The sequence below is a fragment of the Panulirus ornatus genome, chromosome 4 (assembly GCF_036320965.1).
Source record: "Panulirus ornatus isolate Po-2019 chromosome 4, ASM3632096v1, whole genome shotgun sequence".
In the NCBI taxonomy this organism is placed as follows: domain Eukaryota; kingdom Metazoa; phylum Arthropoda; class Malacostraca; order Decapoda; family Palinuridae; genus Panulirus; species Panulirus ornatus.
Window position 1 is genome coordinate 91,118,821 of NC_092227.1, and position 22,688 is coordinate 91,141,508.

Consider the following 22,688-nt stretch of genomic DNA (forward strand, 5'->3'; position numbering starts at 1 on the left):
GGGAAGAGCAGTGCGGTTTCAGAAGTGGTAGAGGATGTGTGGATCAGGTGTTTGCTTTGAAGAATGTATGTGAGAAATACTTAGAAAAGCAAATGGATTTGTATGTAGCATTTATGGATCTGGAGAAGGCATATGATAGAGTTGATAGAGATGCTCTGTGGAAGGTATTAAGAATATATGGTGTGGGAGGCAAGTTGTTAGAAGCAGTGAAAAGTTTTTATCGAGGATGTAAGGCATGTGTACGTGTAGGAAGAGAGGAAAGTGATTGGTTCTCAGTGAATGTAGGTTTGCGGCAGGGGTGTGTGATGTCTCCATGGTTGTTTAATTTGTTTATGGATGGGGTTGTAAAGGAGGTAAATGCAAGAGTCCTGGAAAGAGGGGCAAGTATGAAGTCTGTTGGGGATGAGAGAGCTTGGGAAGTGAGTCAATTGTTGTTCGCTGATGATACAGCGCTGGTGGCTGATTCATGTGAGAAACTGCAGAAGCTGGTGACTGAGTTTGGTAAAGTGTGTGGAAGAAGAAAGTTGAGAGTAAATGTGAATAAGAGCAAGGTTATTAGGTACAGTAGGGGTGAGGGTCAAGTCAATTGGGAGGTGAGTTTGAATGGAGAAAAACTGGAGGAAGTGAAGTGTTTTAGATATCTGGGAGTGGATCTGTCAGCGGATGGAACCATGGAAGCGGAAGTGGATCATAGGGTGGGGGAGGGGGCGAAAATTTTGGGAGCCTTGAAAAATGTGTGGAAGTCGAGAACAGTATCTCGGAAAGCAAAAATGGGTATGTTTGAGGGAATAGTGGTTCCAACAATGCTGTATGGTTGCGAGGCGTGGGCTATGGATAGAGATGTGCGCAGGAGGATGGATGTGCTGGAAATGAGATGTTTGAGGACAATGTGTGGTGTGAGGTGGTTTGATCGAGTAAGTAACGTAAGGGTAAGAGAGATGTGTGGAAATAAAAAGAGCGTGGTTGAGAGAGCAGAAGAGGGTGTTTTGAAATGGTTTGGGCACATGGAGAGAATGAGTGAGGAGAGATTGACCAAGAGGATATATGTGTCGGAGGTGGAGGGAACGAGGAGAAGAGGGAGACCAAATTGGAGGTGGAAAGATGGAGTGAAAAAGATTTTGTGTGATCGGGGCCTGAACATGCAGGAGGGTGAAAGGAGGGCAAGAAATAGAGTGAATTGGAGTCATGTGGTATACAGGGGTTGACGTGCTGTCAGTGGATTGAAGCAAGGCATGTGAAGCGTCTGGGGTAAACCATGAAAAGCTGTGTAGGTATGTATATTTGCGTGTGTGGACGTGTGTATGTACATGTGTATGGGGGGGGGGGTTGGGCCATTTCTTTCGTCTGTTTCCTTGCGCTACCTCGCAAACGCGGGAGACAGCGACAAAGTATAAAAAAAAAAAAAAAAAAAAAAAAAAAAAACTATTTGCCATTTCCCACATTAGTGAGGTAGCGTTAAGAACAGAGGACTGAGCCTTTGAGGGAATATCCTCACTTGACCCCCTTCTCTGTTTCTCTTTTGGAAATTAAAAAATGAGAGGGGAGGATTTCCAGCCTCCCACTCCTTTTAGTCACCTTCTACGACACGCAGGGAATACCTGGGAAGTATTCTTTCTCCCCTATCCCCAGGGATAATACATACATATACATACATACATATACATATACATATACATACATACGCTACCTCGCAAACGCGGGAGACAGCGGCAAAAAAAAAAAAAAAACATACACAAATATATACATATATACATATGTACATATTCATACTAACTTGCCTTCATCCATTCCTGGCGCTACCCCGCCAAACAGGAAACAGCGTTGCTACTCTCCCTGCTTCAGCAAGGTAGCACCAGGAAAACAGAAAAAAAAGGCCACATTCGTTCACACTCGGTCTCTGTCATGTGTAATGCACCAAAACCACAGCTCCCTTTCCATATCCAGGCCCCACAGACCATTCCATGATTTACCTCAAACGTTTCACATGCCCTGGTTCAGTCCATTGACAGCACGTTGACTGCAGTATACCACACAATTCACTCTATTCCTTGCATGCCTCTCACCTTCTTGTATGTGCAGGCCCCGATCATTCAAAATCTTTTTCACTCCATCCTTCCACCTCTAATGTGGTCTCCTGCTTCTCCTTGTTCCCTCCACCTCTAACACCTATATCCTCTTTGTCAATCTTTCCTTACTCATTCTCTCCATATGTCCAAACAATTTCACACACCCTATTCTGCTCTCTCAACCACACTCTTTATTTCCACACATCTCTTACCCTTTCATTACTTACTCAATCTAACCACCTCACCCTGCATATCATCCTCAAACATTTCATTTCCAACACATTCACCCTCCTCCACACAACCCTACCTATAGCCCATGCCTCGCAACTATATAACATTGTTGGAACTACCATTCCTTCAAACATACCCATTTTTGCTCTCCAAATTAACGTTCTCTCCTTCCACACATTCTTCATTGCTCCCAGAACCTTCGCCCCCTCTCCCACCCTGCGACTCGCTTTTGCTTCCATGGTTCTATTTGCTGTTAAGTCCACTTCCAGACATCTAAAACACTTCACTTCCTCCAATTTTTCTCAATTCAAACTTACATCCCAACTATCTTGTCTCTCAACCCTACTGAACCTAATAACCTTGCTCTCATTCATATTTACTCTCAACTTTCTCCTTTCAAACACTTTTCCCAACTCAGTCACCAACTTCTGCAGTTTCTCACTCAAATCAGTGACTAGAAATGTATCAGTGGCAAAAAACAACTGACCCACTTCCCAGGCATGCTCGCCCCTCTCTCCATATACTTTCCATTTTGAGCAATGGAACTGAATTAGGAACATGAGTTGTGTCTTTGTTAATACAGATAAAAAAATAAGAATCTTTGCCAGGACTTCATCATACTGAACCATCTAACTATATTCCACAATCAGTGAACCAAATGACAGGGTAATGACTCTACTATAACCATAAACCTACTTAAGAAATATTTTGCTATTTTTAGCAATATATGTTTCATACTGGATGGAACCATGGAAGCAGAAGTGAGTCACAGGGTGAGGGAGAGGGCAAAGGTTCTGGGAGCGTTGAAGAATGTAAGGAAGGCGAGAATATTTTCCCAGAGAGCAAAAATGGGTATGTTTGAAGGAACAGTGGTTCCAACAATGTTATATGGCTGTGAGGCATCATGGGCTATAGATAGGGTTGTGCAGAGGAGGGTGGATGTGTTGGAAATGAGATGTTTGAGGACAATATGTGGTGTGAGGTGGTTTGATCGAGTAAGTAAGGGAAGGGTAAGAGAGATGTGTGGTAATAAAAAGAGTGTGGTTGAGAGAGCAGAAGAGGGTGTATTGAAATAGTTAAGTCAAAGGGAGAGAATAAGTGAGAAAAGATTGACAAAGAGGATATATGTCTCAGACGTGGAGGGAACGAGAAGTGGGAGGCCAAATTGGAGGTGGAAGGATGGAGTGAAAAAGATTTTGAGCGATCGAGGCCTGAACATACACGAGGGTGAAAGGTGTGCAAGGAATAGAGTGAATTGGAACGATGTGGTATACCAGGGTGGAAGTGCAGTCACTGGATTGAACCAGGGCACGTGAAGTGTCTGGAGTAAACCATGGAAAGTTTTGTGGGGCCTGGATGTGGAAAGGGAGCTGTGGTTTTGGTGCATTACATATGACAGCTAGAGACTGAGTGTGAATGAATGTGGCCTTTGTTGTCTTTTCCTAGTGTGTGTATATGTATGTATAGATATGTATATGTGCGTGTGTGGGAGTTTATGTATATACATGTGTATGTGGGTGGGTTGGGCCATTCTTTCATCTGTTTCCTTGCGCTACCTCGCTAATGTGGGAGACAGCAACAAAGTATAATATAAAATATAATATAAGGTTTCATACTGAGGCTCAGTTTGATGTATAAGTTTCTTAGTTTCTCTACACATATTACATGATTTACTCTATCATGCTGGTCATTGCTATCATTCTTTTGTGCTACATTCTTAAACAACAGGCGCTTCTTTCATCATCATTCCACCTTTTCAGAAACAGACTGCCCATTACACACTGGCAAGTGTATTCCCTCCAGTATTTCCCATTGTTGCACACTCATCTATACTACAGTGTGACATATTGTTCATATTGTTATAATACCTGGGTGATGCTGTATAAATTCCAGTACTGCACACAATGATGACGCTCTATCTGTTGCAGTGTATTCTGCTCGTCGATGTACATTAGCTCCTCCTCTCTCAGCACATTCTGCTATCTTGTCATCATCTGTACTAACCCATATACTGCTAAAACCTGAAAAGTCAATTCAATCAAGAAACAAAACTTTGTCTACCCTTAAAATCTTTTTATCAAAGAAATCTATTTCTGCGGTAGCAAGTCTACCTTAGGGAGCTGGACACCCCTACCCTTCTTGCAAGTATACAGAGTTGAAACCAAGGCCACAGTTCTGAAAACATTCCTATCTAAGGGCTCATACAGCTTTCAAAGAAAGTGTGTGATTCTTGGCATGCAAGATGATATGGATGGTTAGGTTAGAGGTTATACTGCCAATAAAGTAAGAGTGGTTTAAAAAGATGTTTGACTATGTCGGTGCAAGAACATTAGTAATGAAACTCAAGCATGAGTTTTATTATGTATATAAAGGTCCTTTATGTGCCATGTGATGATAAAGAAAAAGGGGTTGAAGATACCTACTGCAGAGAACTTCAAAGAGCAATAAAGGATGCAGGTCCTAGGCAACAGAGGATTCAGATCCTGGGCAACAGAGGATGTAGATCTCAGCAACAGAGGATGCAGATCCTGGGCAATAAAGGATACAGATCCCGGGCAATAGAGGATACAGATCCTGGGTAACAGAGGATACTGATCCCACCTATACAGGATGAAGATCCTGGGCAATACAGGATGCAGATCCTGACAAGAAATTGTGTGAGAGTTAACCTGAATAAGATGGATGGGAGATACAGCAGAGGAGGAAGTGATAGGTGGGTATGGGTTCTTGGGTGTATATGACAATGGTGAAAGAATATTTGGGCTGCATATGAGAAGGCAATGATGCATCTTAAACACAAAAATGTTTGCCAATAGACATGGTACATGAACATGGTAGATGAGGTAGATAAGTGCAAGATTAACATGTTTCTAGAAAGAAGAACCATAATAAGTACTTTGCATGATATGCAGCATAGGTTAGGGTTTGTCTGACCATATGGTAGTATGTAATATGTAGGTTAGCCTTTCACTTAAAATGGTATAGCACTAGAAAGCAGAATTAAAAAACAAGGAATATAAAACCATAAGAACTTTCAATGAAAAACTTAGAGGATCTGAAAATGTAAGAGTTAAGGTTGAAATGATAGTGAAGAAGTTTAAGAATGCCTTATCAGAGGCTGGAATGTCTGCATCCCTGCATCTGCAGGTCGTGGAAAGAAAAGTACAGCATGGTGGAATGACAGATTAAGCACGTGCACCACAGAGCTTGAAAAGAACTGGAACCTGCAAGAAAACAGAATTGAAAGGAGGGTGAAGAGTGTAAAACATAAAATCCTGAGTAAAGTTAAAAGAATGGTGTATTGAACAAGAGGAAAGCAAATGAGAATCACAGGAGAAAGATGAGAGTTTGAAGGTGAACAAGAAACTATTCTGAAAGAAATAAAAGACGAGAGGTATGTGTAAGGAATACCACCCTTCAAGAGCCTATGATGAGATTTTTGCCAGTCAGCAGGGACAGTGCACAGCATTCACTGAATCTATTGATTGACTAACCATATTTTTTCTCAACTTCCAAACACATTGAAAAACTGTCAATCTTGAGCTCATCTGGATCTGTTCTGAATCACTCATTATGATTTTTTCAATGTTTTTGCATTTTCCCTATATACATATCTTATTTCACCTAGCAGAACAATAAATATATTTTTCATCATTCTAACTGGGCTCCTTAAATTTTTGTTTGATACCTGGGTATATCAAATAGTCAAGAGAAACTGCTTAAAGGTCTGTAGGGCTTAGGAGTGGATAGGGTATCCTCATCTCTGTGCATTATACATGAAACCTCGAGAGTGGAAGTGAGCAAATTAGGCCATCCTTCATCTGTTCCTGGCACCACCTTACTAAGAGGAAACTTCAAATATGTATGAAAGAAATATGCATGACCTCCCTGGTATGTTCCAAGGTTTTAATTCACACTTAATCACTCTGAGAGAATAACAGTGTGAGGCAGGTCTATGTGATGTCACTGTGGTTATTTTAATTATTATTATTATTTTTATTATTATACTTTGTTGCTGTCTCCCGCGTTTGCGAGGTAGCGCAAGGAAACAGATGAAAGAAATGGCCCAAACCCCCCCCATACACATGTATATACATACGTCCACACACGCAAATATACATACCTACACAGCTTTCCATGGTTTACCCCAGACGCTTCACATGCCTTGCTTCAATCCACTGACAGCACGTCAACCCCGGTATACCACATCGCTCCAATTCACTCTATTCCTTGCCCTCCTTTCACCCTCCTGCATGTTCAGGCCCCGATCACACAAAATCTTTTTCACTCCATCTTTCCACCTCCAATTTGGTCTCCCTCTTTTCCTTGTTCCCTCCACCTCCGACACATATATCCTCTTGGTCAATCTTTCCTCACTCATCCTCTCCATGTGCCCAAACCACTTCAAAACACCCTCTTCTGCTCTCTCAACCACGTTCTTTTTATTTCCACACATCTCTCTTACCCTTACGTTACTCACTCGATCAAACCACCTCACACCACACATTGTCCTCAAACATCTCATTTCCAGCACATCCATCCTCCTGCGCACAACTCTATCCATAGCCCACGCCTCGCAACCATACAACATCGTTGGAACCACTATTCCTTCAAACATACCCATTTTTGCTTTCCGAGATAATGTTCTCGACTTCCACACATTCTTCAAGGCCCCCAGGATTTTCGCCCCCTCCCCCACCCTATGATCCACTTCCGCTTCCATGGTTCCATCCGCTGCCAGATCCACTCCCAGATATCTAAAACACTTCACTTCCTCCAGTTTTTCTCCATTCAAACTCACCTCCCAATTGACTTGACCCTCAACCCTACTGTACCTAATAACCTTGCTCTTATTCACATTTACTCTTAACTTTCTTCTTCCACACACTTTTCCAAACTCAGTCACCAGCTTCTGCAGTTTCTCACATGAATCAGCCACCAGCGCTGTATCATCAGCGAACAACAACTGACTCACTTCCCAAGCTCTCTCATCCCCAACAGACTTCATACTTGCCCCTCTTCCAAAACTCTTGCATTTACCTCCCTAACAACCCCATCCATAAACAAATTAAACAACCATGGAGACATCACACACCCCTGCCGCAAACCTACATTCACTGAGAACCAATCACTTTCCTCTCTTCCTACATGTACACATGCCTTACATCCTCGATAAAAACTTTTCACTGCTTCTAACAACTTTCCTTCCACACCATATATTCTTAATACCTTCCACAGAGCATCTCTATCAACTCTATCATATGCCTTCTCCAGATCCATAAATGCTACATACAAATCCATTTGCTTTTCTAAGTATTTCTCACATACATTCTTCAAAGCAAACACCTGATCCACACATCCTCTACCACTTCTGAAACCACACTGCTCTTCCCCAATCTGATGCTCTGTACATGCCTTCACCCTCTCAATCAATACCCTCCCATATAATTTACCAGGAATACTCAACAAACTTATACCTCTGTAATTTGAGCACTCACTCTTATCCCCTTTGCCTTTGTACAATGGCACTATGCACGCATTCCGCCAATCCTCAGGCACCTCACCATGAGTCATACATACATTAAATAACCTTACCAACCAGTCAACAATACAGTCACCCCCTTTTTTAATAAATTCCACTGCAATACCATCCAAACCTGCTGCCTTGCCGGCTTTCATCTTCCGCAAAGCTTTTACTACCTCTTCTCTGTTTACCAAATCATTTTCCCTAACCCTCTCACTTTGCACACCACCTCGACCAAAACACCCTATATCTGCCACTCTATCATCAAACACATTCAACAAACCTTCAAAATACTCACTCCATCTCCTTCTCACATCACCACTACTTGTTATAACCTCCCCATTTGCGCCCTTCACTGAAGTTCCCATTTGCTCCCTTGTCTTACGCACTTTATTTACCTCTTTCCAGAACATCTTTTTATTCTCCCTAAAATTTAATGATACTCTCTCACCCCAACTCTCATTTGCCCTTTTTTTCACCTCTTGCACCTTTCTCTTGACCTCCTGTCTCTTTCTTTTGTACATCTTCCACTCAATTGCATTTTTTCCCTGCAAAAATCGTCCAAATGCCTCTCTCTTCTCTTTCACTAATACTCTTACTTCTTCATCCCACCACTCACTACCCTTTCTAATCAACCCACCTCCCACTCTTCTCATGCCACAAGCATCTTTTGCGCAATCCATCACTGATTCCCTAAATACATCCCATTCCTCCCCCACTCCCCTTACTTCCATTGTTCTCACCTTTTTCCATTCTGTACTCAGTCTCTCCTGTTCTTCCTCACACAGGTCTCCTTCCCAAGCTCACTTACTCTCACCACCCTCTTCACCCCAACATTCACTCTTCTTTTCTGAAAACCCATACAAATCTTTACCTTAGCCTCCACAAGATAATGATCAGTCATCCCTCCAGTTGCACCTCTCAGCACATTAACATCTAAAAGTCTCTCTTTCGCACGCCTGTCAATTAACACGTAATCCAATAACGCTCTCTGGCCATCTCTCCTACTTACATAAGTATACTTATGTATATCTCGCTTTTTAAACCAGGTATTCCCAATCATCAGTCCTTTTTCAGCACATAAATCTACAAGCTCTTCACCATTTCCATTTACAACACTGAACACCCCATGTATACCAATTATTCCCTCAACTGCCACATTACTCACCTTTGCATTCAAATCACCCATCACTATAACCCAGTCTCGTGCATCAAAACGACTAACACACTCATTCAGCTGCTCCCAAAACACTTGCCTCTCATGATCTTTCTTCTCATGCCCAGGTGCATATGCACCAATAATCACCCACCTCTCTCCATCAACTTTCAGTTTTACCCATATTAATCGAGAATTTACTTTCTTACATTCTATCACATACTCCCACAACTCCTGTTTCAGGAGTATTGCTACTCCTTCCCTTGCTCTTGTCCTCTTACTAACCCCTGACTTTACTCCCCAGACATTCCCAAACCACTCTTCCCCTTTACCCTTGAGCTTCATTTCACTCAGAGCCATATAAATATATATATATAACCCTCCCCTCCTTGTATTTTAACTTTCTAAAAGGGGAAACAGAAGAAGGAGTCACGCGAGGAGTGATCATCCTCCTCGAAGGCTCAGATTGGGGTGTCTAAATGTGTGTGGATGTAACCAAGATGAGAAAAAAGGAGAGATAGGTAGTATGTTTGAGGAAAGGAACCTGGATGTTTTGTCTCTGAGTGAAACGAAGCTAAAGGATAAAGGGGAAGAGTGGTTTGGGAATGTCTTGGGAGTAAAGTCAGGGGTTAGTGAGAGGACAAGAGCAAGGGAAGGAGTAGCACTACTCCTGAATCAGGAGTTGTGGGAGTATGTGATAGAGTGTAAGAAAGTAAATTCTAGATTGATATGGGTGAAACTGAAAGTTGATGGAGAGAGATGGGTCATTAATGGTGCATATGCACCTGGGCATGAGAAGAAAGATCATGAGAGGCAAGTGTTTTGGGAGCAGCTGAATGAGTGTGTTAGTGGTTTTGATGTACAAGACCAGGTTATAGTGATGGGTGATTTGAATGCAAAGGTGAGTAATGTGGCAGTTGAGGGAATAATTGGTATACATGGAGTGTTCAGTGTTGTAAATGGAAATGGTGAAGAGCTTGTAGACTTATGTGCTGAAAAAGGACTGGTGATTGGGAATACCTGGTTTAAAAAGCGAGATATACATAAGTATACGTATGTGAGTAGGAGAGATGGCCAGAGAGCATTACTGGATTACGTGTTAATTGATAGATGCACGAAAGAGAGACTTTTGGGTGTTAATGTGCTGAGAGGTGCAACTGGAGGGATGTCTGATCATTATCGTGTGGAAGCAAAGGTGAAGATTTGTGGGGGTTTTCAGAAAAGAAGAGAGAATGTTGGGGTGAAGAGAGTGGTGAGAGTAAGTGAGCTTGGGAAGGAGATTTGTGTGAGGAAGTACCAGGAGAGACTGAGTACAGAATGGAAAAAGGTGAGAACAAAGGAGGTAAGGGGAGTGGGGGAGGAATGGGATGTATTTAGGGAATCAGTGATGGCTTGCGCAAAAGATGCTTGTGGCATGAGAAGCGTGGGAGGTGGGTTGATTAGAAAAGGTAGTGAGTGGTGGGATGAAGAAGTACGATTATTAGTGAAAGAGAAGAGAGAGGCATTTGAATAATTTTTGCAGGGAAAAAATGCAAATGAGTGGGAGAGGTATAAAAGAAAGAGGCAGGAGGTCAAGAGAAAGGTGCAAGAGGTGAAAAAGAGGGCAAATGAGAGTTGGGGTGAGAGAGTATCATTAAATTTCAGGGAGAATAAAAAGATGTTTTGGAAGGAGGTAAATAAAGTGCGTAAGACAAGGGAGCAAATGGGAACTTCAGTGAAGGGGGCTAATGGGGAGGTGATAACAAGTAGTGGTGATGTGAGAAGGAGATGGAGTGAGTATTTCGAAGGTTTGTTGAATGTGTTTGATGATAGAGTGGCAGATATAGGGTGTCTTGGTCGAGGTGGTGTGCAAAGTGAGAGGGTTAGGGAAAATGATTTGGTAAATAGAGAAGAGGTAGTAAAAGCTTTATGGAAGATGAAAGCCGGCAAGGCAGCAGGTTTGGATGGCATTGCTGTGGAATTTATTAAAAAAGGGGGTAACTGTATTGTTGACTGGTTGGTAAGGTTACTTAATGTATGTATGATTCATGGTGAGGTGCCTGAGGATTGGCGGAATGCTTGCATAGTGCCATTGTACAAAGGGAAAGGGGATAAGAGTGAGTGCTCAAATTACAGAGGTATAAGTTTGTTGAGTATTCCTGGTAAATTATATGGGAGGGTATTGATTGAGAGCGTGAAGACATGTACAGATCATCAGATTGGGGAAGAGCAGTGTGGTTTCAGAAGTGGTAGAGGATGTGTGGATCAGGTGTTTGCTTTGAAGAATGTATGTGAGAAATACTTAGAAAAACAAATGGATCTGTATGTAGCATTTATGGATCTGGAGAAGGCATATGATAGAGTTCATAGAGATGCTCTGTGGAAGGTATTAAGAATATATGGTGTGGGAGGCAAGTTGTTAGAAGCAGTGAAAAGTTTTTATCGAGGATGTAAGGCATGTGTACGTGTAGGAAGAGAGGAAAGTGATTGGTTCTCAGTGAATGTGGGTTAGCGGCAGGGGTGTGTGATGTCTCCATGGTTGTTTAATTTGTTTATGGATGGGGTTGTTAGGGAGGTGAATGCAAGAGTTTTGGAAAGAGGGGCAAGTATACGGTCTATTGTGGATGAGAGAGCTTGGGAAGTGAGTCAGTTGTTGTTCGCTGATGATACAGCGCTGGTGGCTGATTCATGTAAGAAACTGCAGAAACTGGTGACTGAGTTTGGTAAAGTGTGTGAAAGAAGAAAGTTAAGAGTAAATGTGAATAAGAGCAAGGTTATTAGGTACAGTAGGGTTGAGGGTCAAGTCAATTGGGAGGTAAGTTTGAATGGAGAAAAGCTGGAGGAAGTGAAGTGTTTTAGATATCTGGGAGTGGATCTGGCAGCGGATGGAACCATGGAAGCAGAAGTGAATCATAGGGTGGGGGAGGGGGCGAAAATTCTGAAAGCCTTGAGGAATGTTTGGAAGTCGAGAACATTATCTCAGAAAGCAAAAATGGGTATGTTTGAAGGAATAGTGGTTCCAACAATGTTGTATGGTTGCGAGGCGTGGGCTATGGATAGAGGTTTGCGCAGGATGGTGGATGTGCTGGAAATGAGATGTTTGAGGACAATATGTGGTGTGAGGTTGTTTGATCGAGTAAGTAATGTAAGGGTGAGAGAGATGTGTGGAAATAAAAAGAGTGTGGTTGAGAGAGCAGAAGAGGGTGTTTTGAAATGGTTTGGTCACATGGAGAGAATGAGTGGGGAAAGATTGACCAAGAGGATATATGTGTCAGAGGTGGAGGGAACAAGGAGGAGTGGGAGACCAAATTGGAGGTGGAAAGATGGAGTGAAAAAGATTTTGAGTGATCGGGGCCTGAACATGCAGGAGGGTGAAAGGCATGCAAGGAAAAAAGTGAATTGGAACAATGTGGTATACCGGGGTCGACGTGCCGTCAATGGATTGAACCAGGGCATGTGAAGCATCTGGGGTAAACCATAGAAAGTTCTGTGGGGCCTGGATGTGGAAAGGGAGCTGTGGTTTTGGTGCATTATTACATGAAGCTAGAGACTGAGTGTGAACGAATGGGGCCTTTGGTGTTTTTCCTATCCCTACCTCGCACACATGAGGGGGGAGGGGGTTGTTATTCCATGTGTGGCGAGGTGGCTATGGGAATAAATAAAGGCAGACAGTATGAATTATGTACATGTGTATATATGTAGATGTCTGTGTGTGTAATATATATGTGTACATTGAGATGTATAGGTAAGTATATTGTGCGTGTGTGGACATGTATGTATATACATGTGTATGTTGGAAGGTTGGGCCACTCTTTCGTCTGTTTCCTTGCGCTACCTCGCTAACGCGGGAGACAGCGATAAAGGAAAATAAAAAAAATATAAATATATAAATATAAATATATATATATATATATATATATATATATATATATATATATATATATATATATATATATATATCTTTCTTTCTTTCAAACTATTCGCCATTTCCCGCATTAGCGAGGTAGCGTTAAGAACAGAGGACTGGGCCTTTGAGGGAATACCCTCACCTGGCCCAATTCTCTGTTCCTTCTTTTGGAAAATTAAAAAAAAAAAAACGAGAGGGGAGGATTTCCAGCCCCCCGCTCCCTCCCCTTTTAGTCGCCTTCTACGACATGCAGGAAATACGTGGGAAATATTCTTTCTCCCCTATCCCCAGGGATAATATATATATATATATATATATATATATATATATATATATATATATATATATATATATATATATATATATATATATATAGGGAGAATAAAAAGATGTTCTGGAAGGAGGTAAATAAAGTGCGTAAGACAAGGGAGCAAATGGGAACTTCAGTAAAGGGCGCAAATGGGGAGGTGATAACAAGTAGTGGTGATGTGAGAAGGAGATGGAGTGAGTATTTTGAAGGTTTGTTGAATGTGTTTGATGATAGAGTGGCAGATATAGGGTGTTTTGGTCGAGGTGGTGTGCAAAGTGAGAGGGTTAGGGAAAATGATTTGGTAAACAGAGAAGAGGTAGTGAAAGCTTTGCGGAAGATGAAAGCCGGCAAGGCAGCAGGTTTGGATGGTATTGCAGTGGAATTTATTAAAAAAGGGGGTGACTGTATTGTTGACTGGTTGGTAAGGTTATTTAATGTATGTATGACTCATGGTGAGGTGCCTGAGGATTGGCGGAATGCGTGCATAGTGCCATTGTACAAAGGCAAAGGGGATAAGAGTGAGTGCTCAAATTACAGAGGTATAAGTTTGCTGAGGTACAGTAGGGGTGAGGGTCAAGTCAATTGGGAGGTGAGTTTGAATGGAGAAAAACTGGAGGAAGTGAAGTGTTTTAGATATCTGGGAGTGGATCTGTCAGCGGATGGAACCATGGAAGCGGAAGTGGATCATAGGGTGGGGGAGGGGGCGAAAATTTTGGGAGCCTTGAAAAATGTGTGGAAGTCGAGAACATTATCTCGGAAAGCAAAAATGGGTATGTTTGAGGGAATAGTGGTTCCAACAATGTTGTATGGTTGCGAGGCGTGGGCTATGGATAGAGATGGGCGCAGGAGGATGGATGTGCTGGAAATGAGATGTTTGAGGACAATGTGTGGTGTGAGGTGGTTTGATCGAGTAAGTAACGTAAGGGTGAGAGAGATGTGTGGAAATAAAAAGAGCGTGGTTGAGAGAGCAGAAGAGGGTGTTTTGAAATGGTTTGGGCACATGGAGAGAATGAGTGAGGAGAGATTGACCAAGAGGATATATGTGTCGGAGGTGGAGGGAACGAGGAGAAGAGGGAGACCAAATTGGAGGTGGAAAGATGGAGTGATAAAGATTTTGTGTGATCGGGGCCTGAACATGCAGGAAGGTGAAAGGAGGGCAAGAAATAGAGTGAATTGGGGTCATGTGGTATACAGGGGTTGACGTGATGTCAGTGGATTGAAGCAAGGCATGTGAAGCGTCTGGGGTAAACCATGGAAAGCTGTGTAGGTATGTATATTTGCGTGTGTGGACGAGTGTATGTACATGTGTATGGGGGGGGGGGGTTGGGCCATTTCTTTCGTCTGTTTCCTTGCGCTACCTCGCAAACGCGGGAGACAGCGACAAAGTATAAAAAAAAAAAAAAAAAAAAAAAAAAAAGTTTGCTGAGTATTCCTGGTAAATTATATGGGAGGGTATTGATTGAGAGGGTGAAGGCATGTACAGAGCATCAGATTGGGGAAGAGCAGTGTGGTTTCAGAAGTGGTAGAGGATGTGTGGATCAGGTGTTTGCTTTGAAGAATGTATGTGAGAAATACTTAGAAAAGCAAATGGATTTGTATGTAGCATTTATGGATCTGGAGAAGGCATATGATAGAGTTGATAGAGATGCTCTGTGGAAGGTATTAAGAATATATGGTGTGGGAGGAAAGTTGTTAGAAGCAGTGAAAAGTTTTTATCGAGGATGTAAGGCATGTGTACGTGTAGGAAGAGAGGAAAGTGATTGGTTCTCAGTGAATGTAGGTTTGCGGCAGGGGTGTGTGATGTCTCCATGGTTGTTTAATTTGTTTATGGATGGGGTTGTTAGGGAGGTAAATGGAAGAGTTTTGGAAAGAGGGGCAAGTATGAAGTCTGTTGGGTATGAGAGAGCTTGGGAAGTGAGTCAGTTGTTGTTCGCTGATGATACAGCGCTGGTGGCTGATTCATGTGAGAAACTGCAGAAGCTGGTGACTGAGTTTGGAAAAGTGTGTGGAAGAAGAAATTTAAGAGTAAATGTGAATAAGAGCAAGGTTATTAGGTACAATAGGGTTGAGGGTCAAGTCAATTGGGAGGTGAGTTTGATTGGAGAAAAACTGGAGGAAGTGAAGTGTTTTAGATATCTGGGAGTGGATCTGGCAGCAGATGGAACCATGGAAGCGGAAGTGGATCATAGGGTGGGGGAGGGGGCGAAAATCCTGGGGGCCTTGAAGAATGTGTGGAAGTCGAGAACATTATCTCGGAAAGCAAAAATGGGTATGTTTGAAGGAATAGTGGTTCCAACAATGTTGTATGGTTGCGAGGCGTGAGCTATGGATAGAGTTGTGCGCAGGAGGATGGATATGCTGGAAATGAGATGTTTGAGGACAATGTGTGGTGTGAGGTGGTTTGATCGAGTGAGTAACGTAAGGGTAAGAGAGATGTGTGGAAATAAAAAGAGCGTGGTTGAGAGAGCAGAAGAGGGTGTTTTGAAGTGGTTTGGGCACATGGAGAGGATGAGTGAGGAAAGATTGACCAAGAGGATATATGTGTCGGAGGTGGAGAGAACGAGGAGAAGTGGGAGACCAAATTGGAGGTGGAAAGATGGAGTGAAAAAGATTTTGAGTGATCAGGGCCTGAACATGCAGGAGGGTGAAAGGCAGGCAAGGAATAGAGTGAATTGGATCGATGTGGTATACCAGGGTCGACGTGCTGTCAATGGATTGAATCAGGGCATGTGAAGCGTCTGGGGTAAACCATGGAAAGTTCTGTGGGGCCTGGATGTGGAAAGGGAGCTGTGGTTTCAGGCATTATTGCATGACAGCTAGAGACTGAGTGTGAACGAATGGGGCCTTTGTTGTCTTTTCCTAGTGCTACCTCGCACACATGAGGGGGGAGGGGGATGTTATTCCATGTGTGGCGAGGTGGCGATGGGAATGAATAAAGGCAGACAGTGTGAATTGTGTGCATGTGTATATATGTATATGTCTGTGTGTGTATATATTTGTGTACATCGAGATGTATGGGTATGTATACTTGCGTGGGTGGATGTGTATGTATATACATGTGTATGGGGGTGGGTTGGGCCATTTCTTTCGTCTGTTTCCTTGCACTACCTCGCAAACACGGGAGACAGCGACAAAGCAAAATAAATAAATAAATAAATATACATATTATCCCTGGGGATATGGGAGAAAGAATACTTCCCACGTATTCTCCGCATGTCATAGAAGGTGACTAAAGGGGATGTGATTGGGGGGCTAGAAACCCTCCCCTCTTTGTATTTTTAACTTTCTTAAAGGGTAAATACAAGAAGGAGTCATGCAGGGTGAGCTCATCCTCCTCAAAGGCTCAGATTGGGGTGTCTAAATGTGTGTGGGCATAACCAATATGACAAAAATGGTGAGATAGGTTGTATGTTTGAGGAAAGGAGCCTGGATGTTTTGGCTCTGAACGACACAAAGTTCAAGGGTAAAGGGGAAGAGTGGTTGGGAATGTCTTGGGAGTAAAGTCAGGGGTTGGTGAGAGGACAACAGCAAAGGAAGGAGTAGCACTACTCCTGAAGCAGGAGTTGTGGGAGTATGTGATAGAGTGTAAGAAAGTAAACTCTTGAATGATATAGGTAAAACTGAAAGTGGATGGAGAGAGATGGGTGATTATTGGTGCCTATGCACCTGGTCACGAGAAGAAAGATCATGAGAGGCAAGTGTTTTGGGAGTGGCTGAGTGAGTGTGTTAGCAGATTTGATGCAAGAGACCGAGTTATAGTGATGGGTGATTTGCATGCAAAGGTGAGTAATGTGGCAGTTGAGGGTATAATTGGTGTACATGGGGTGTTCAGTGTTGTAAATGGAAATGGTGAAGAGCTTGTAGAGTTGTGTGCTCAAAAAGGACTGGTTACTGGGAATACCTGGTTTAAAAAGAGAGATATACATAAGTATATGTATGTACGTACAAGAGATGGCCAGAGAGCATTATTGGATAACATGTTAACTGAAAGGCGCGTGAGAGAGAGACTTTTGGATGTTAATGTGCTGAGAGGGGCAACTGGAGGGATGTCTGATCATTATCTTGTGGAGGCAAAGGTGAAGATTTGTAGAGGCTTTCAGAAAAGAAGAGAGAATGTTGGGGTGAAGAGAGTGGTGAGAGTAAATGGGCTTGGAAAGGAGACATGTGTGAGGAAGTACCAGGAGAGACTGAGTGCAGGGTGGAAAAAGGTGAGAGCAAATGACGTAAGGGGAGTGGTGGGGAATGGGATGTATTTAGGGAAGCAGCACTGATCTCTGACAACATTATAGTAGGTGATTATCAACCACTGGTTTTCACTGTCATACAAAGACTAAGGTGTATAAAATCCTTACACTCTGCTTCATGCATAATCTCCAGGCATCTTAGCAACAAGGGTTTCTTGTTGAGCAAAATCAAATTTTTGTTTTTAATCCCCTTGCTGCCTCCTCTTGCTAGCACCAAACCTGTGACTGACATTCTGAAACAAAAATATAAGCAATTACAATGGGAAACACTATATCCAATAAAAAATTTATTTGCATTCATTACCTGTATATCAAATCATTATTTATTCAAATGATGATAAAGTTGGCTTTAGACAACAGAAAGCATATCAATAAGATGATAAAATTGGCTTTAGACTATGGAAAGCATGTTTATAACACATGTTTATACCAAAGTTGGCCTTAGACTATGAGAAGCATGTTTATAAGATGATACAGTTGGCTTTAGATAACTGAAGGAATGTTCGTAAGATGACAAAGTTGGCTTTAAACTATGGAGAGCATGGTAATAAGATGAAAAATTTAGATTTAAACCGAAAAGCATATTCATGAGCTAGACACTACACTTACCTCGACATTTTTTCCTAATTCTAGTGCATGTTACGGAAGTTTCTTAAGGTACACGTCATATGCCACGTCCAGGTTCAGCATTAAAATGGTATTTGAAAGTTCTCACTATTATCAAAGGGCTTAGTGGTGTTATGGAAATCATTACTATCTTCTCCAGTTGTAACTTCAGTAACCCTAGAGTTTACTTCCATAATGACACTGACAGGGATCTGCATGCCTGTACAGACTACTTTACTTTAAGGAATGAAAAGCCTTTGCTAGTTCGAGGATTCTTGTTCATATTGAACAGCAAAAACATTAGAACAGATTTAAGTATGGCACATATTCTGACATAATATACTGTAATCAAGACCCCTTCTGCAATTACTATTTGTGAGCAATGGGGAGAGTTTTGCACTTGTGTTGCTGTCTTTTAACCATTTATGCACATCATCCTCACTTACATTAAGAGCACCATATTTCTATGATAATTATTTCCAATTCTAAAAAACGAATTTCACTTATACTGAGCTAAGACTTGTACTTATGTGGTTGCATAGATTGTTCCAGCTTGTTAAACTGATAAGAAATAAGAATATTAAAGAAAACAGTGAACAATGATACGCTAACATATCTCAGAAAAAAAATTTCTATCTATCTATCTACCTACTTATCAACTTTTCTATATCTCTGACACTCATTCCCTCTGCAAATTCCCATAAAAGGGGTAGCCATAGCAAAATAGTCTCCACTTATCCCTGTCCTCACATGCCTCACTCAAATACACCATCCCATGCATTCTTCCACCATTTTCTCCCTCCAGTACTCTTCCACTCTATTTTCATGTCACAAGGGGTCTTCCTTTAACACCAACCTCTCTAAGCGTACTATCATACACTCCTCTTATAAACTCCCCCTCTTGCATTCTTTCCACATGTCTAAGCCATCTCAAAGTATTCTGTTTATCATATTTCATCCCTGAGGAAGGGGAGAAAGATTTCTACCTTAATATTCTCCATGAGTCGTAGAAAGGGGCAGGGGTCTAGAAACCCTCTTCTTCTTGTATTTGAATCTCTAAAAGAGGAAACAGAAGGACTCAAGCGGAGAGTCCTAATCCTCTCCAAAGGCTCAGATTGAGATGTCTGACTGTGTGTGGATGTAACCATGATGAGAAGAGAGGAGAGATAGGTAGTATGTTTGAGAAAAGAAACCTGGATGTTCTGGCTCAGAGTGAAATGAAGCTTAAGGGTAATGGGAGAGAATGGTTTGGAAATGTCTTGGGAGTAAAGTTAGGGGTTGGTAAGAGGACATGATCTAAGGAAGGAGTAGCACTACTCCTGAAGCAGGAGTTGTGGGAGTGTGTGATAGAGACATAGCTAGGATGCCAACTGGTAAACCAAATGGTGTCCTAGCTATGTCTCTTCATTGTGTATCAACTGACATATTTCTTGTATATCCCCTGATCATGTGATTATTACATGAAAGTACACTTGGGAACTTATTGTGTTTCATTTCCCCATGGACTCATAGGAATGTATGTATGTATGTGTGTGTGTATGGTCATTTATGTATACATATGTGTATATGAGTGGATGGGCCATTCTTCGTCTGTTTCCTGGCGCTACCTCCCTGATGCAGGAAATGGCGATCAAGTATATCAAAAAATGATAACATTAATCAATCATTTAATACTGAAAGCTAGTTTCAACATGGAGCTAAACTGGTAATCCATTTATAGTAGTAATCCTAAACACATAATACCACTAATACTCAAGACAGCTGTAGTATAGTCAGTTCAATAAACCAGCTGACCAATGATATTTATGCTAATATCATGCTTACTGCTTCAATGAATGTAAAACTATGACTGTTTCCTGACCTACCTGATGATGCGATATACTTTCTGCTCTCTCAAGATTTTTTTTTTATGTATAGAGAAAAACAACTTCTAATCTATGAAAAGAAAGGACATTAGATGCAAACCCAATTAACCATGAAACAAGTGATATAGGCCTATAACTTACCAGGGGAGAAATAATAAACCTCTAGCGAGAGAATATTACCAAAGATAGAAGAGTGACACACGCGGGGAGTGCTCATCCTCCTCGAAGGCTCAGACTGGGGTGTCTAAATGTGTGTGGATGTAACCAAGATGTGAAAAAAGGAGAGATAGGTAGTATGTTTGAGGAAAGGAACCTGGATGTTTTGGCTCTGAGTGAAACGAAGCTCAAGGGTAAAGGGGAAGAGTGGTTTGGGAATGTCTTGGGAGTAAAGTCAGGGGTTAGTGAGAGGACAAGAGCAAGGGAAGGAGTAGCAGTACTCCTGAAACAGGAGTTGTGGGAGTATGTGATAGAATGTAAGAAAGTAAATTCTCGATTAATATGGGTAAAACTGAAAGTTGATGGAGAGAGATGGGTGATTATTGGTGCATATGCACCTGGGCATGAGAAGAAAGATCATGAGAGGCAAGTGTTTTGGGAGCAGCTGAATGAGTGTGTTAGTGGTTTTGATGCACGAGACCGGGTTATAGTGATGGGTGATTTGAATGCAAAGGTGAGTAATGTGGCAGTTGAGAGAATAATTGGTATACATGGGGTGTTCAGTGTTGTAAATGGAAATGGTGAAGAGCTTGTAGATTTATGTACTGAAAAGGGACTGGTGATTGGGAATACCTGGTTTAAAAAGCGAGATATACATAAGTATACGTTTGTAAGTAGGAAAGATGGCCGGCCAGAGAGCGTTATTGGATTACGTGTTAATTGACAGGCGCGCGAAAGAGAGACTTTTAGATGTTAATGTGCTGAGAGGTGCAACTGGATGGATGTCTGATCATTATCTTGTGGAGGCTAAGGTGAAGATTTGTATGGGTTTTCAGAAAAGAAGAGAGAATGTTGGGGTGAAGAGGGCGGTGAGAGTAAGTGAGCTTGAGAAGGAGACTTGTGTGAGGAAGTACCAGGAGAGACTGAGTACAGAATGGAAAAAGGTGAGAACAATGGAAGTAAGGGGAGTGGGGGAGGAATGGGATGTATTTAGGGAATCAGTGATGGATTGCGCAAAAGATGCTTGTGGCATGAGAAGAGTGGGAGGTGGGTTGATTAGAAAGGGTAGTGAGTGGTGGGATGAAGAAGTAAGATTATTAGTGAAAGAGAAGAGAGAGGCATTTGGACAATTTTGCAGGGAAAAAATGCAATTGAGTGGGAGATGTATAAAAGAAAGAGACAGGAGGTCAAGAGAACAGTGCAAGAGGTGAAAAAGAGGGCAAATGAGAGTTGGGGTGAGAGAGTATCATTAAATTTTAGGGAGAATAAAAAGATGTTCTGGAAAGAGGTAAATAAAGTGCGTAAGACAAGGGAGCAAAGGGAACTTCAGTGAAGGGTGCAAATGGGGAGGTGATAACAAGTAGTGGTGATGTGAGAAGGAGATGGAGTGAGTATTTTGAAGGTTTGTTGAATGTGTTTGATGATAGAGTGGCAGATATAGGGTGTTTTGGTCGAGGTGGTATGCAAAGTGAGAGGGTTAGGGAAAATGATTTGGTAAACAGAGAAGAGGTAGTAAAAGCTTTGCGGAAGATGAAAGCCGGCAAGGCAGCAGGTTTGGATGGTATTGCAGTGGAATTTATTAAAAAAGGGGGTAACTGTATTGTTGACTGGTTGGTAAGGTTATTCAATGTATGTATGACTCATGGTGAGGTGCCTGAGGATTGGCGGAATGCGTGCATAGTGCCACTGTACAAAGGCAAAGGGGATAAGAGTGAGTGCTCAAATTACAGAGGTATAAGTTTGTTGAGTATTCCTGGTAAATTATATGGGAGGGTATTGATTGAGAGGGTGAAGGCATGTACAGAGCATCAGATTGGGGAAGAGCAGTGTGGTTTCAGAAGTGGTAGAGGATGTGTGGATCAGGTGTTTGCTTTGAAGAATGTATGTGAGAAATACTTAGAAAAGCAAATGGATTTGTATGTAGCATTTATGGATCTGGAGAAGGCATATGATAGAGTTGATAGAGATGCTCTGTGGAAGGTATTAAGAATATATGGTGTGGGAGGCAAGTTGTTAGAAGCAGTGAAAAGTTTTTATCGAGGATGTAAGGCATGTGTACGTGTAGGAAGAGAGGAAAGTGATTGGTTCTCAGTGAATGTAGGTTTGCGGCAGGGGTGTGTGATGTCTCCATGGTTGTTTAATTTGTTTATGGATGGGGTTGTTAGGGAGGTAAATGGAAGAGTTTTGGAAAGAGGGGCAAGTATGAAGTCTGTTGAGGATGAGAGAGCTTGGGAAGTGAGTCAGTTGTTGTTCGCTGATGATACAGCGCTGGTGGCTGATTCATGTGAGAAACTGCAAAAGCTGGTGACTGAGTTTGGTAAAGTGTGTGAAAGAAGAAAGTTGAGAGTAAATGTGAATAAGAGCAAGGTTATTAGGTACAGTAGGGTTGAGGGTCAAGTCAATTGGGAGGTAAGTTTGAATGGAGAAAAACTGGAGGAAGTAAAGTGTTTTAGATATCTGGGAGTGGATCTGGCAGCGGATGGAACCATGGAAGCAGAAGTGGATCATAGGGTGGGGGAGGGGGCGAAAATCCTGGGAGCCTTGAAGAATGTGTGGAAGTCGAGAACATTATCTCGGAAAGCAAAAATGGGTATGTTTGAAGGAATAGCGGTTCCAACAATGTTGTATGGTTGCGAGGCGTGGG

The 22,688-nt window shown here is 42.0% G+C and overlaps 1 protein-coding gene across 4 annotated transcripts in view; it reads right to left on the reverse strand.

Annotated features, from left to right (window-relative positions):
* The window catches only part of Csas (CMP-sialic acid synthase), a 120,181-nt gene that overhangs the window by 91,272 nt on the left and 6,221 nt on the right, over positions 1-22,688 (reverse strand). For all 4 annotated transcript variants that reach the window (XM_071657388.1, XM_071657398.1, XM_071657409.1 and 1 more), the window contains exons 2-3: positions 17,526-17,650; positions 4,166-4,318 (exon numbers count right to left, since the gene is read on the reverse strand). In XM_071657388.1, coding sequence (XP_071513489.1) covers positions 4,166-4,318; positions 17,526-17,649 — 277 coding nt within the window. In that variant the 5' untranslated portion in view covers position 17,650. The remainder of the gene's footprint in view (positions 1-4,165; positions 4,319-17,525; positions 17,651-22,688) is intronic.